The sequence below is a fragment of the Peromyscus maniculatus genome, chromosome 9 (assembly GCF_049852395.1).
Source record: "Peromyscus maniculatus bairdii isolate BWxNUB_F1_BW_parent chromosome 9, HU_Pman_BW_mat_3.1, whole genome shotgun sequence".
In the NCBI taxonomy this organism is placed as follows: Eukaryota; Metazoa; Chordata; class Mammalia; order Rodentia; family Cricetidae; genus Peromyscus; species Peromyscus maniculatus.
The window spans coordinates 4,170,869-4,183,931 of record NC_134860.1 but is presented as its reverse complement, the minus strand read 5'-3'; the positions used below and the strand labels follow the sequence as shown (position 1 = coordinate 4,183,931).

Below are 13,063 nucleotides of genomic sequence, written 5' to 3'. Positions count from 1 at the left end.
ACATAGAAAGAGGAGATGCGCGGCAGCTACTCCGTTCTCCCCCTTCAGGCCCTGAATGTCAGAGTTAATTCTGCATTTGTTGGGGTGGGGGCGGCCTTTGGGTGTGTGGAGTACTGTGCAGCCAAGGGGCGCAAGTCAGGGGATTCAGGTTCACTGTCCTCGGGCTCAACTTTCCTCTTCATCGCCCCCGAGCGATGGGTGTTAGTCTTCAGCCTGAGCCCCCTTTCCAGTCTCTTCTCTCCTTCCCCTCCTCCCCCGGCCCTGGTTGACCAAGAAGAAGGTCCCTAGTAGCATCAGGAAAATTCTAGGGTTGCTCCACTTTTACCCCCTGGGTCGTATGGTAAAGTACACGTCCCACGTTTCTTGAGAGAAGCCCAGGTTTGGGGATATGGGGGAACAGGGTCGGGTGGAGTGTGTATTCCCGCTCCCAGCGCCTCCTGTGCACACGTCCGTCCGTAACCTAGCAATGCCCAGAGAGTCGCTGCCGCTGTGGGGCTCTGCAACTCAGCCCGGCCGCCACAGCACCACGTGCAGTTTCCACACCAGCGGGGCTGGGTCTAGGGAGGTTGGGGTGGCTTTTGGCCAGCCTCCCTCTTTGGAGGTCGTTGGCATCTTCCCACCCTGGTATGCTTGACGCCTTTCCCGGTGAGCGCTTCTCAAAGGCAAAGCTTGGCAAGACTAGTGGCTGAGCTCAGATTGTGTGCCGCCTGCCTGCTTTGCTTGTCTCAGGCTTGCCGGGCAGGAGACCTGTGATTGCTTTACTCAGTGATAATTGGTTTTGCAAACGCCTATCCCTCCAACCTCTCCGCCACCACTCTTACTTTGACTTCTGCTTTAGCAGAGGCGATGGGGACCCAGTGTGGGCACCTGTGAGACCTTCCGAGGAATGGCCTGACGCACAGGGAGGGGCGCCTCACACATGGAGGCCCCCTTGGGTTTTCGCCTTGTGTGTACCTGGATGCTACTCTGGAGCAGCTCCAAGCAAGGAGAGAATTCTCGAACAGGCCTTGAGGCTCCCTGGCATAATGCATCCTGTCTCTTAGGTGTAGGGATGCAGGCTGACTGGATGCTGGCTTGGCTGCTGCTGCTGCTGCTGCAATTTAAAATGCAAAAAAGCCCTAAAGATGTTTTTCTGTTTTCGGAAGCTTGTGGAGGAAATGAGTCCCAAGCATCATGAATTTTCATTTGCAGGAAGTGTTAGTGCATAATCTAGATATTTGTTATGGGGCTTTTGGTATTGCCTGGTGCCAGTGAAGACTTTTTTTTTTTTTCATGTAGAAAAAAAATGCATTTGTGGCTGTGGAAAGATGTTGGAGGAACACCTTAAAAATGGTTAAGACTATTGAATTATTGGCTGTGTGTGTTAGTAATTAATTTCAGAGAAAGGCAGTGGTGCATATCTGTTAGACCATGAGAGATACATGTGTTTTCAAAGACAGAGAAGACATGGGATAAACTGAGACTAGCCTCAGCTTGTCAGAGAGATGCACTGAAAGATTCTCTTTGAAGACCCAGGTATGGGAGAGCACAGATGTGATTGGGTGTGGTGCAGCGATGATCCTGCATGATTGACATTCAGAGCAGAGCTCTGCACTTTTCTTGTATTGCCTGACCAAACCCCACTGCTTGTGAAAAATAGGACACGAGGTTCAAATGGAAACACAAGAATGATTCCTTTTATTATTGATGGGCAACACCTTTGCTTTTTTACAGATAATATGGATTGAGGTCTTTTATTTTCATTTCTAAAAATCTCTTTTCATCTTCTCCTCAGAGGCAAACTATGCAAGAGGCACCAGACTCCCGATTTCTGGTGAAGGACCAACTTCTCAGCCGAACAGCTCCAAGCAAACGGTCCTGTCTTGGCAAGCTGCAATCGATGCTGCTAGACAGGCCAAGGCCGCCCAGACCATGAGCACCTCTGCACCGCCACCTGTAGGATCCCTGTCCCAAAGAAAACGTCAGCAATACGCCAAGAGCAAAAAACAGGGTAACTCGTCCAACAGCCGGCCTGCCCGCGCCCTTTTCTGTTTATCGCTCAATAACCCCATCCGAAGAGCCTGCATTAGTATAGTGGAGTGGAAGTATCCTTTTTCCGTGGGAAGTCTTCTCACTTACCATCTGTGCTTCCAAAGGATGTGCTGTCTGCACTGACACTTAGCACAGCTTCTTTAGCGTTCTGGAATGTGAGCAATAGAAGCTGTAGGCAAGGGGTCTCACGGGCTACAGCTTCCTATCTTAGCTTGTGGAGGGAGGCTCCATGGGTATATTTAGCCTTGACATCTGTGTGTGTGTGTGTGTGTGTGTGTGTGTGTGTGTGTGTGTGTGTGTGTTGCTGGGGGAAGGGAGTGAAGACTGCAACTTCAAAGTGGTAGGGAGTTAAAATATGAAAGTGACCTTTGGTTTTAGGATACCAGATAGTTGTTTTAAAAAAGCTGTTATGTTTTGTGGGGGCAGTTATATTCATTTAGCTTGTATGAAGAATGCTGATTCAAAAAAAAAAAAAAAAAGATTGGGACTATTTTCAGTCTGTACTGGAAGTGACCTTTAGTGGAATCTTCTGGTTCCGATGACTAGACTTTGCCTTTGCACCTACAGTGAATGCTATGGTTGCTTCTGGCTCTGCTGTTTTGGTGATTCTAAGGGTGCAGGTAGCTGTAAACATGAACATTTGCTTCCTAGGGAGGGATTACCTTTAATATTATTACTGCTTATTATCATTGGCTGATCAATGCCATGACTTCCTGGAATTTCCTTTTGATAAACTCAAAGGGGGAAAAAAAAGCCGTACAGCCATGAGTGCTCAGAAGCTGTGCAGGGGAGCCTGGTGAGCGTTGCTTCCTTCCAGAACTGTGAGTGACAGTCAGCTCTCAGGGAGGAACTGGCAGGGGCTGTGTGTGTGTGTGTGTGTGTGTGTGTGTGTGATCTCCAACTGTATCCTTAGACTGGACTGAAGTCACATTTCTGAGGGTCTCTGTATTTTGAAAACTGAACTTTCGTTACCATGCCCCAGATCTTAGAAAACAACGTTGCTTCTACCTGCTCATTCCCTTCTCCAGATCTGGGGGCCAGGCCCCACCACCTTAGAAAGGTTGGCTGACGCCTTCTCTTGAGCACATGCTTTCTAATTAATCATAATGCTTCTTTGGGCTGGGTAAAATAAAGCATTCCCTTTTCCCCAGAAGGGTGTTTGGGGCCGATAGGCCCTCTGAGTATTTCCTGGCAGCAGGCAGAGGTGTGTGCGTGGAGCTTTCCTCAGTAGGCTCAGGGGAGGGAGAGGCCATGTTGTAAGATTGCTGAAGACCTCTAAAAATCTAGGTTCCCACTGAGGCAGCTGTCTGCATGATCTCTGTCTTAGCTCGTTTATTTTGTCTGCTCATGGACAGGAGTTAAAATGAAGTAACTGTCTAGAAAGGTTTTGGAGAGAGCAGCTGAATGCCAGGGCAGAATATGAAGGTTTTCACGTGCTTTTTCTTTTAGCACAGATGTCTCTCCTCTAGAATGAGTTATGGCGTCTCTCACATACTTGGGGCTGTGGGTGTGCATTTTCTCTTTAAATTCTCTAGTCTGAGGACAGAACACTCAGATAGGCCAAGAGGGGGCTGCTAAGTTAGGGATGTGCTTAGGTGGTCCCGCTGGAATTGAGAGGTGGCGTGAACTCGCTGGATACACATCCTCCTTCTGAGGTTGGTATGGGGCGTCTGAAGACCTCTGAGCGGAGTCATTCCTTGCCGGTGGAATGAGGTGCTGTTTCCCTTTGTGCTCAGGAGTTTGTACACCGCAGTTTACATGTCAGAACGAATTCCTGGGTCTCACCACTACCTCTTTCTTGAGTTGCCTGATGCAAGTGTGTATGCAGGGCTTAGGAGACATGATTGCCCGTTCGGGATGTCTGTGTACAACGCGACAGTTTCCATAACAGGTAGATAGTAAGTGACCCCTTCCCTTTTAGGGAACAGCTTATAGATGTCTCTCTTCAGCAGCTCAGTCAGGCCCAGTGAGCCCTGGGAGAAGACAGTTTGTTGTTGTAGGCTGGCAAGAGGGTGGGTGGGGGGCAAGATGTCCCCCTTATCAGAAGCTGCCCACTCAGACCCACCTGTTTCTTGTAGTGGGAAGATATCCTCTACTTTTGACTGAAACTAGAACACTGCCAAGAACCACCCCAGAGGCTTGCGTTTACCTTCCCGAACAGTGCTGGCAGTTCTCAGATTTGTGGGTTTATCATTTTAGGTGTTTACTGAGAAATAGGAGAGGCGGCAAGACAGTGGGGGAGGAGAAGTACTTGTAAGGATTCGGTCCACGTGTGTCTTTATAGGGAATGGCTTCAGGGCTGTTGACTTAAAGTGCCAGAGGGGACCTGCAAAGAGGAAAAAAAAAATAAAAATGAAAAGAGAATTCTGAAGTCTTCCTAAAGTCAGATCCCTGGGTAAAAGATTTTATAACGGAGTTGAGAAATCAATATGATTAAAGCTAACTGGCTTAAAAATAAACCCATCAAAGTTAGTAAGAGGATAATGCTATTCCTGTCCTTACTCCAGTGAGTTATCCAAGCTCTTCAAAGGGGTGAGGCGTGTAGACCCCGAAGCTATCTGTCTGCAGACAGGCAAGGAGCATTTGTTTCTTGTGTCACTTTGGGGGTTCCCAGAAGGCCATCAACAGGAGACTGTTCCTATCCCTGAATCTTTAGCACCTGGAGGGATTTAGTAAGACTGCTGCCTTGCCTCTTGAGGGGAAACGGTTATTATACATGAGCACTGTTGAAATTCAAGCCCAGGAGTTTGCATATTAGGTCGGTGCTCAACAAACCTGCTGCTTGAAAAGGGCCAGGAAACAGCTGTTGGCCAGATGTCAAGATTTGGGTTGCCAGTGTTGACAATGTCTCCTACTAACAGAATGTTTAAGCAAGTGTCTGTTAAAGGCTCATCTCAGAGTGACTCTTCCAGACAGCCCTCCGAGATTTTAAATCGTTAGAGCCTATTTTGAAAGTGTCTGGTGCTGATTTCTGGTGGCTTTTAAATTTAATTTGTTTATAAATTGAACACAGAAACAGCACATTATGAAGTGAGCAGAGCCTAGCTCTAACCTGAAACAGTTACAGTTATTGATTACTCTGGTAGAGAAGGCAGAGGAGAGAGCTGGCAGCCTGATTATCACAGCATCGGAGGGGCTGGGACGTGTCACCCAGGCTCACAGAGAGGATGGAGATAGTCCCAGTGACTTTGCCTGGCTCAGTCCCTATCAGGAGTTTAGATGGACCAGGAATAGCCTCTGAGAAAATGGCTGTAGCCCAGGGACAAGGATCTGTGGGAGAGGTCAGTGTCATAATGCTTACCTTTGTGTGTCTATGACAGGTGATGTAGCAAGATCCTTGCCACTTTCCAAAGCACAGAAAGCAGAGACCCACTTTACCCAGTGACCCAACTAACAGCTCTTTGCTTCCAGGTTTTAATACACAGTGTGCACCAAAAGAACCAGTGTGACATGACCCTTGCAGTAGATGAAAAGGCTGAGGGGAAGTCACAGCATAGGACAACCTACTGTGAGGGACAGAGAAAGTCATTTCTATTGAAAACTCAGTAGTCACAAAACAACGTGTCTGTGGGTAAAGGGATGGGTGGTGGGTGATGGGTGGGTGGTTTTCATTTTAAAAGCAATTCAAGTGCGAATGATTGGGAATGTGATAAGAGGGATGTCCGATGTTTGCATAATGCCTATATTCCTTAACAAAAACTTTCAGACCATTTGACATATTTATATTATTGGCTATTTTTGCCAATTGTGTGGCCTTAGCTATTTACATCCCATTCCCTGAAGATGATTCTAATTCAACAAATCATAACTTGGTAAGTGACTTAGAATTCCTTCCTGTGATGGTATACAGTTACCCCCTGCCTCGTACCTAAGCTGGCCGCCAGCTTTGTGCATGGTGTAGTTTACAGTTATGTACGCTGTATTTTCCAAAGCTTTGTAACAGTGGGGCTGTGTTGTTGTTACAGGTTTTTAGGTTTGACCTGAATTCTTAGGTTTATGCTGAATGAAAGTGTTCAAAGTCATGAGTCTTATATAAATAGAGATGGAACTTTTATGGAAGAAATTTGTAGAAGGGTTTTAAAATAACTTTTCTCTCTGCACAGGCTTTTGGTACATAATATTAGCTTTTAAAGATTCCAGTGTTGTTTTTGAGTAGTGGATACTGTGGTTAATTTTCCTGGTAGATAGGAATTATGGATTTTGCATGTAAACTATTAATTTTTATAGATGTAGAATACAACAAACCTTATTATATAGAATACAATTTGAGAACTGAATAAGTATGAAAGTGGAGTTTATACCCCATGGCCTACAAAAATACTCCAAGTAGATTTTAGAACGAGTCGTGGTTAAATGCTCCAGGATGTTTCCATATACTTTATTGCCCTCTTAAAAATTTATTGTGTACACGAGCTGAGAAAAAAAACTCTGGGAAGTTGTGCAGTTAAAAAGCAGATTTCACTTTGTTTAACTCAGCTAGTCACTGAAAGTAATTGGTTATGCATTCTTTAAGCTTTTTTTTTTTTTTGGCAGAAGACTTTGATATCATGGAACTGGTATTTCATGGAACTTCCTTTTGGGAAAAGTTGATAGAGTTTTTAAAAAGAAAGGCACTGAAGAACACTGGGTTGAAATTTGGATCTTGTCCCACTCAGCTGCCCACTGGGCATATGCAGGGACACATCTCAGACCTTTCTACATTACCATTCACCCACCTGGCAGTTAAGGAGACTGGCTAAGACCACTAGGATTATTAAAAAACCTGTGACGTTCTGTTGTCTTTCTTCTCTGATGCAGAAGCCATTTCAGTATTTTTTTTTTTTTTTTGGCAAGGGCTAATTCTTCACAATCAGAATCCATGTAGAATGGTAGATGAAGGAGGGAATTCTGGGTAGCAGGAAGCTCAGCTCCTCCTGTAGTTGGTTCCATTTGCTTTGGATTGTGGTGTGGAAGCATTTTAACCGGGCAAAGAACGCTCTATGCACTAGGCTTTCCCTGGTCAGGCAGAGCTTGGCTGGCAGCCTGAGGGGAAGCTATGTTTTTATGAATTTGGCTTTCATGGTTTATGTTCAGGATTTCTTATGACATTTTAAATGCGGTGTATATTTCAGGTATAACATGATGTCTGTTTGTATTTTGGGTTTTGGCAGTTTGCTTTCTAAAGAATTAAAAATTTTGGCTGTTACTCCTGAAAACTATGGCCTAATAAGAATGAACACACACACACACACACACACACACACACACACACACACACACACACACACACACCTACTTACCTACCTCTTCTGTAAGAGATTACCTGTGAGACTTCGGAGATTTTACATGGCCTTTGGTTCAGTTGTAGACTTCTGATTATCATTTTGAAAAGGGAAAGCAGAAGTGGCAGAAAGCCTTCATCCATGGGAATGGGTCATCGTAGTCTAGGCCACAGATGGTGTCAGCCTTGTTACCAAATTTAACGACGTGAATGGTGACCCAGTTTGTTGCCTTCTGTAGCTCAAGAGAAATGATTAAACAAACTTAGAAAATAAATACCTTTCAGAATGGCAGATTAATTTAGATCAGTGGAATAATTAATGTAGCTGAATGCGTAAGCCAATTAATATTCAGATTTACTTCCTCCCGAGGAAATTCAGGACACTAAGAGAAGTGCCAGACCATTTGGACGTCTCAGCTAAGAAGTGAGCAATGCAATATGAGGGAAAGAGCTAAAGCCCCCCTCTCCCCTGTAGCCCTTCCTATTGGGTGCTTTCTGGGTAGTTCTGAAGTACTAAACTTGTTCCGACCAGAGGCAGATCGTGTGTTAGCTGGCCAGCTATATATCCCTTTGATTTCTTCACTGAACATCCCCAGACTCTGGGCATTAAGTCCCTGCCTTCCCTTCACGTGGACGTCACGTGGTCAGATGAGTTTATACACTGTCTGACTTGAAACACTGCCTTTCCCACTGTGGGAAGGGAGGATCTTGGTGGATTTCTCCCCGACTCTGAGCAAGGTCCCCTGTCTGTCCTCCCACCAGGGAGTCAGGTTTTTAATTTTTTTTTAAATTTTTTGTACATTTGACCTGATTTGGACCGAAGCGATTGCTCTATTTTTGGGATGGGTTTAGAGGCAGCTGAGCAAAGCTCCTTTTTCATCGGTAGTAAATACCTTTCATTTAATGTGAGTGACCAAGCGAAGGGCAGAGGCCAACATGGGTTGCAAGGCTGGGTGGGGCTGGGCTCTGGCCGTTTTCTTTGCCTTTGGTGAGAGTATGTGGGACAAGTCCTTGGACTGAGATACAGGGCTAGCTGATGGCTGACGTGTCTGCCTAGTTCACATGAACGAAATGAATACTTTCGCAAGTTAAGAAATGTGACCATCCCCCTGGGGTCCAGTCTGTGTTGTGTGTAAACACACCCAGCGTTGGGGACTTGGAGACTACCTTGGTGGCAACAAGTTTTCCCAGGGTTAGAGTGTTACTATTGTTATTTTTTTTAAAGCATGAGCAGCAAGTCTCTATGCAGCTTTCATTGGTGGACTTGCTGAGTGGAGGCTGAAGCCATGGAAACCGTGCGGCTCACTGGGTTCCCACAGTAATACCCCTCCCATTAGGTAGCAGTACTTCCTCTGTTCCATGTAAAGTGTGTATCATTTCCTTTCTCTTCTTGCTGGCACCAAGGAGAGAAGCTCTTCTGTGTCAGGTGTCGGAGTGGGGATGATCGCAAGGTCCGTTCCCCTGGGGTGGACACACTTGACTTCATTCATGCTCCAGATTTCAGTTTCCCACAGGCTGCCTCTCACTTCTCTGCCATACTCCAGTCGTCTGGAAGGGGAACCCCCACCTACCCATGCAAAGCACCCTTGCTGTGTGGCCTGGTACCTTGGGAGGGCCTGGCTTCTCCATGACTCAGCTTCTGTGCCTCTCAGCCTCCCTCAGACCAGGTCTCACGAAATAAGTTTTTAAGCTGAACAAAAGTTTGCCCGTCTCTTCATCTTCATCTCGCTCACATGTATGTATTTTTACAGGGTTGGTGTTCTACCTTTGTAAAATTCCTGCCATCATCCTCTTCCTCTTCATCCCCCAAACTATCAGATGGTGTTCTGGAGTGACCCCGAGGCTTCTGTGGCTCCCATTGCCCATCGAGGAGAGGCCAAACACCATGGCTTGGGGCCACCTGGCCTTTGTTGGTCCATTCTCTGCTCCTCAGCTGCGCCCCCTCCATTTGCTCACCCCAAGCCCCCAAGGGCACCTCTCTTCTGCTTGTCCACTTCCTGTCTTTTTCTTGTACTGTTTTCCTCCCCTGAGATGACTCCATGTAGCTGCTTAATCATCTCAAGCATAGGTTCCTGTACGACATCTTTTCTGACCCAGATCTGAAGACTTGAACAATCTTAGCTGAGCCTTTCTCTCGTGGTACTTAGCGATTTGTCTTTAGTGAGCCTCTTGGCAGCTCCCTGACCCATGCCTGGCACCGTGGTACATAGTAGATGTTCAGTAAGTCAACGTTTGGGACTGCCAAGTGAAGGGGTGTCTTGGGAACAGTGCCTTCCTGAAGTGCCCCGTCCTTTCTCTGAGTCACATTGAGGATTTTCTTGGGTCCCTTTAGGAGCTCTCCGAGATGAAATCAGAGACAGGGCTCTTACACATTTGCAGCTCCGATTCCATGGCTCCAAGTAGCAGACAGAAGCCCCTCCGAGAAGCTGTTCTGGGGTACAGATACTTGTCATTGGGACTGGGTACCACAGTGGCCAGGGATGCTGTGGGATGAGGCCCTGTGATATCCCCCCCCCCCCGCCCCCGTGGATAGTGTTAGTCGGACAGGCTCACTATAGCTGCACGGTCATGTGGTTTGCAGAGTAGAGTGAGGTGTAATATAGCACCAGAAGTCACGGATCCTGGCTGTGGGCTCCGTGAATGCAGAACTGATACCCACGTAGATCTTTGCTCTGTTGTTTCCACTTGGGTTGAACTTCTTATGTAGTGCAGCATGCCTAGCTTGTAGCTGTTCTTCCAGGACAACTCAAGGGCTTCCTCCTCTGCTTGGCCTTCTCTGCCTCCTGCCCTCTCTGCCCAAGTACGTACTTGCTTCCTCACTGGACTCTGCCTAGCACGGTACACTTTCCTATTTATAGCCGTTGCCCATCTACTCTGTTCAGTAGCTGTGATGGGAAGCACTTTGTGAGCAGGGCTTTGGGGGGTATGCAGCCTGCCATTTGGTTGACTAGTTAATAGAATTGAATAGAAGCTGTAGCGGGAGTCCATAGAGGCTGGAAATGGAGTCTGGTTCAGGGATGTAGCTTTGTGGAGGTAGGTCTACTCCTGGCACATAGTAGGCGCATCAGGAAATGCATGTCGAATGAGTAAATCAATGAGTAACGACTCCATGACTGTCCTTATAGATCATTAGTTAATTTTCAACAATTGGCTAATGATTAATGTGGTGCTGACTTCTTGTCCGGTATTAATGAGATTGCAGGAAACACCTGTCAGAGTTCATCTGTGATTTCAGGACTGTGTCTGTGTTTCATGGCAAATTCAGCCTTTCACGTTTGAACCAGGGGAGAACGGTGGAAGGCAGTGCTCCGGGGTGCTTTCTGAATCCCGCCCAGAGTTGGCTTCTGTGTTCAGTGGTGTACACAGGCTGCATGTGAATGATTTCTTCTTGGGGGGTTGTCACTTTTCATGTGAGCTTTGGTGGAGGGAGGGCCACAAAATGACCAGAGTAGATGGACTGATGAGACGTCACCCGAAACTGGTCCCACCAACTGGGTGTGAAGTGCCTCTCATCTCTCCCAGTGTCTCCTTTGTTTTGACGATGGTCCAGCTTGATCTGTTGAGCAGACCTGACTTCAGCTGAGCACTGGTGGGTTTGCAGGAGTAGCATCCAGCCTTAAAGAGCCAGAGCCCCACTGTTCGATCTCCTTAAGGAAAATTCCAGCAGTGTCTCCATTCACTGGGCGTCTTTGTTTTTTAAGAAGTAACTCTCGCTGTTGCATCAGACAGGAGATCTCCTAAGACTGCCTCAAAGCGGGGACGTTTGGGTGTATTAGAGTGTCAGTCAGAACCCTTTGGGCTGTGCTCCGTGGGCTTAGCTGAAAGACAAAGTGTGATCTGTGCGCCTGTAGTTGTTTCTGCTTTGTGGTGCTCGGGATTGAACGCACAGTCTCAAGCATGGCGAGGTGAGTGCTCTACCACGGAGCCACACCCAGTTGTAGATCAGTAACTTGGCTGAGCTGAAAAGTTCAGTAACTTGGCTGAGCTGAAAAGTTCGGGGAGTGAAAACTGCCTCGGATGGAGCTGGAAAAGGGGGAAGTTAGAGACGTCTGAAGGGTTCCGTCATTCTAACTTCCCCCTTTTCCAGCTCCATCCGAGGCAGTTTTTACATGGGTCCTAGAGATTCAAACTCAGGTCCTTATGCTTGTGTGGCAACCGAGCCATCTCCCCAGATCCTTTCTGTGTTTCTTCTTCTTCTTCCCTGCCAGGTGAGTGGTAATTTTAGAATTCCAGAACATCTGTTGACATTGCTGAATGAGCGAACAGGAAGGTCAGGCTCGAGGGAATTGTGGGGCTGACTAAGGGGAGGGAAGGCTTGTGCAGTGTGAGAGTGATTGGTCTGTAGGGCAGTGGGCCCTGTGGGAATCGAGCTTGGAAGGAGCGGTGGGAATACACCGCGCTGAGGGAGAGGTTCAGGCTTCTCTTTCCTCTCGCCATGGACAGTCAGGTCTAGAGAGCCCACCCTGTCTCAGTGCTGTGGGGATGTCTAGCGCAAAGACCTCAGAGTATTTACAGGGCTGTGAGGACACTTCTAAGGAAGGAAGTCAAGGAGGAAGGGCATGTGAAGTGGCTCGGTCTGTCAAGTCCTGCCAAGCAGCCATGAGAGGCTGAGTTTGGTCTTCACCTACATTGAAAACCAACCTGAGTGTGCTGGTGTGTATCTGTGATTCCAGAACTAGGGAAGCAGAGATCGGGGGTCCCTGGGGTTTGCCGGCCGGCAGCCAGACTAACAAGTTCCATGTTCAATAAGAGACCCTGTCTCAAAAGCAGAAGTGAGTGCAGTCGAGGACAATATCTAATGTTGACATCTGGCCTCCACTCACACTCGTACACGTATGCGTACACACACACACACACACACACACACACACACACACACGACTGAGAGAATATGAGTATTTACTGGGACCTACAGTTCCAGTTGTGTTGGCCCCATACCCCCATCTCACAGCCCTTTTGGGTACAGTTTGCCATGTTGCTACCTTTTCATCAGAGAAAACCTGTAATATGAGCTGAGAGGGTAGCCATATTAGTTTCTAATATTTTGAGTTCTTACTATATATCATCATTTAAAATTTATACAAATGATACAAGAATACATTCTTTTAAATAATTAAAATAATTCAAAGTAATGTCTCCTTTTATCCACACAGCTTTTTGTAATTGCTACAATTAGTCTAGTGCAAGCCTTTGGATTATATATTATATAATACATATAAAATATATGTTATGTATAATGTATATATTATATATTGTATAATCTGTGGCTTTTGAAACACACACACACACAGAGTTTGGTGTGTATTTTAAATTTCACAGAAATGGGAACACAGTGCGTGTATTATGCTGCGTGCCCTATGGATCTAGCCACATCTGTATGCAGAGATCCGGCAGCATATTAGCTGTTGTGAATATTCCATGCGTGAACGGACCTCAGTTTAGTTAATTGTTTCCTTTCTGATGAGCATTTAACATTAATTCCAAGAGTTTGCTATTTTAAGCGGCACCCTGTCGAACATCCTCCTGTGAGCCTCTTTGTGAGTACCGGCAGACACCTCTCTGGCTTAGTCCTTGGAATCCCGTGCTCTGAATTCCAGGGTATGTGAGTTGCAGGTATATGAGTGTGTGGCTTCAATACCATCTTCTCCGACATCGTCTTACTCCCAGAGTACACCTCTTTGATGCCAGCAGTCACCTCACTTTGGTGAGTGACTATTTGCTCTGCATCCCAGGCTAGAGAAAAGACTCCTGGGGCCCGGTATGGCCTCTTTG

At 46.7% G+C, this 13,063-nt stretch overlaps 1 protein-coding gene across 11 annotated transcripts in view; it reads left to right on the top strand.

The window, feature by feature from the left end:
• The window catches only part of Cacna1d (calcium voltage-gated channel subunit alpha1 D), a 462,187-nt gene that overhangs the window by 164,001 nt on the left and 285,123 nt on the right, over nucleotides 1–13,063 (top strand). For all 11 annotated transcript variants that reach the window (XM_076544143.1, XM_076544146.1, XM_076544141.1 and 8 more), the window contains 2 exons: nucleotides 1,775–2,084; nucleotides 5,738–5,843. In XM_076544143.1, the coding sequence (XP_076400258.1) occupies nucleotides 1,775–2,084; nucleotides 5,738–5,843 (416 nt within the window). Of the gene's footprint in view, nucleotides 1–1,774; nucleotides 2,085–5,737; nucleotides 5,844–13,063 lie in introns of those variants that run through there.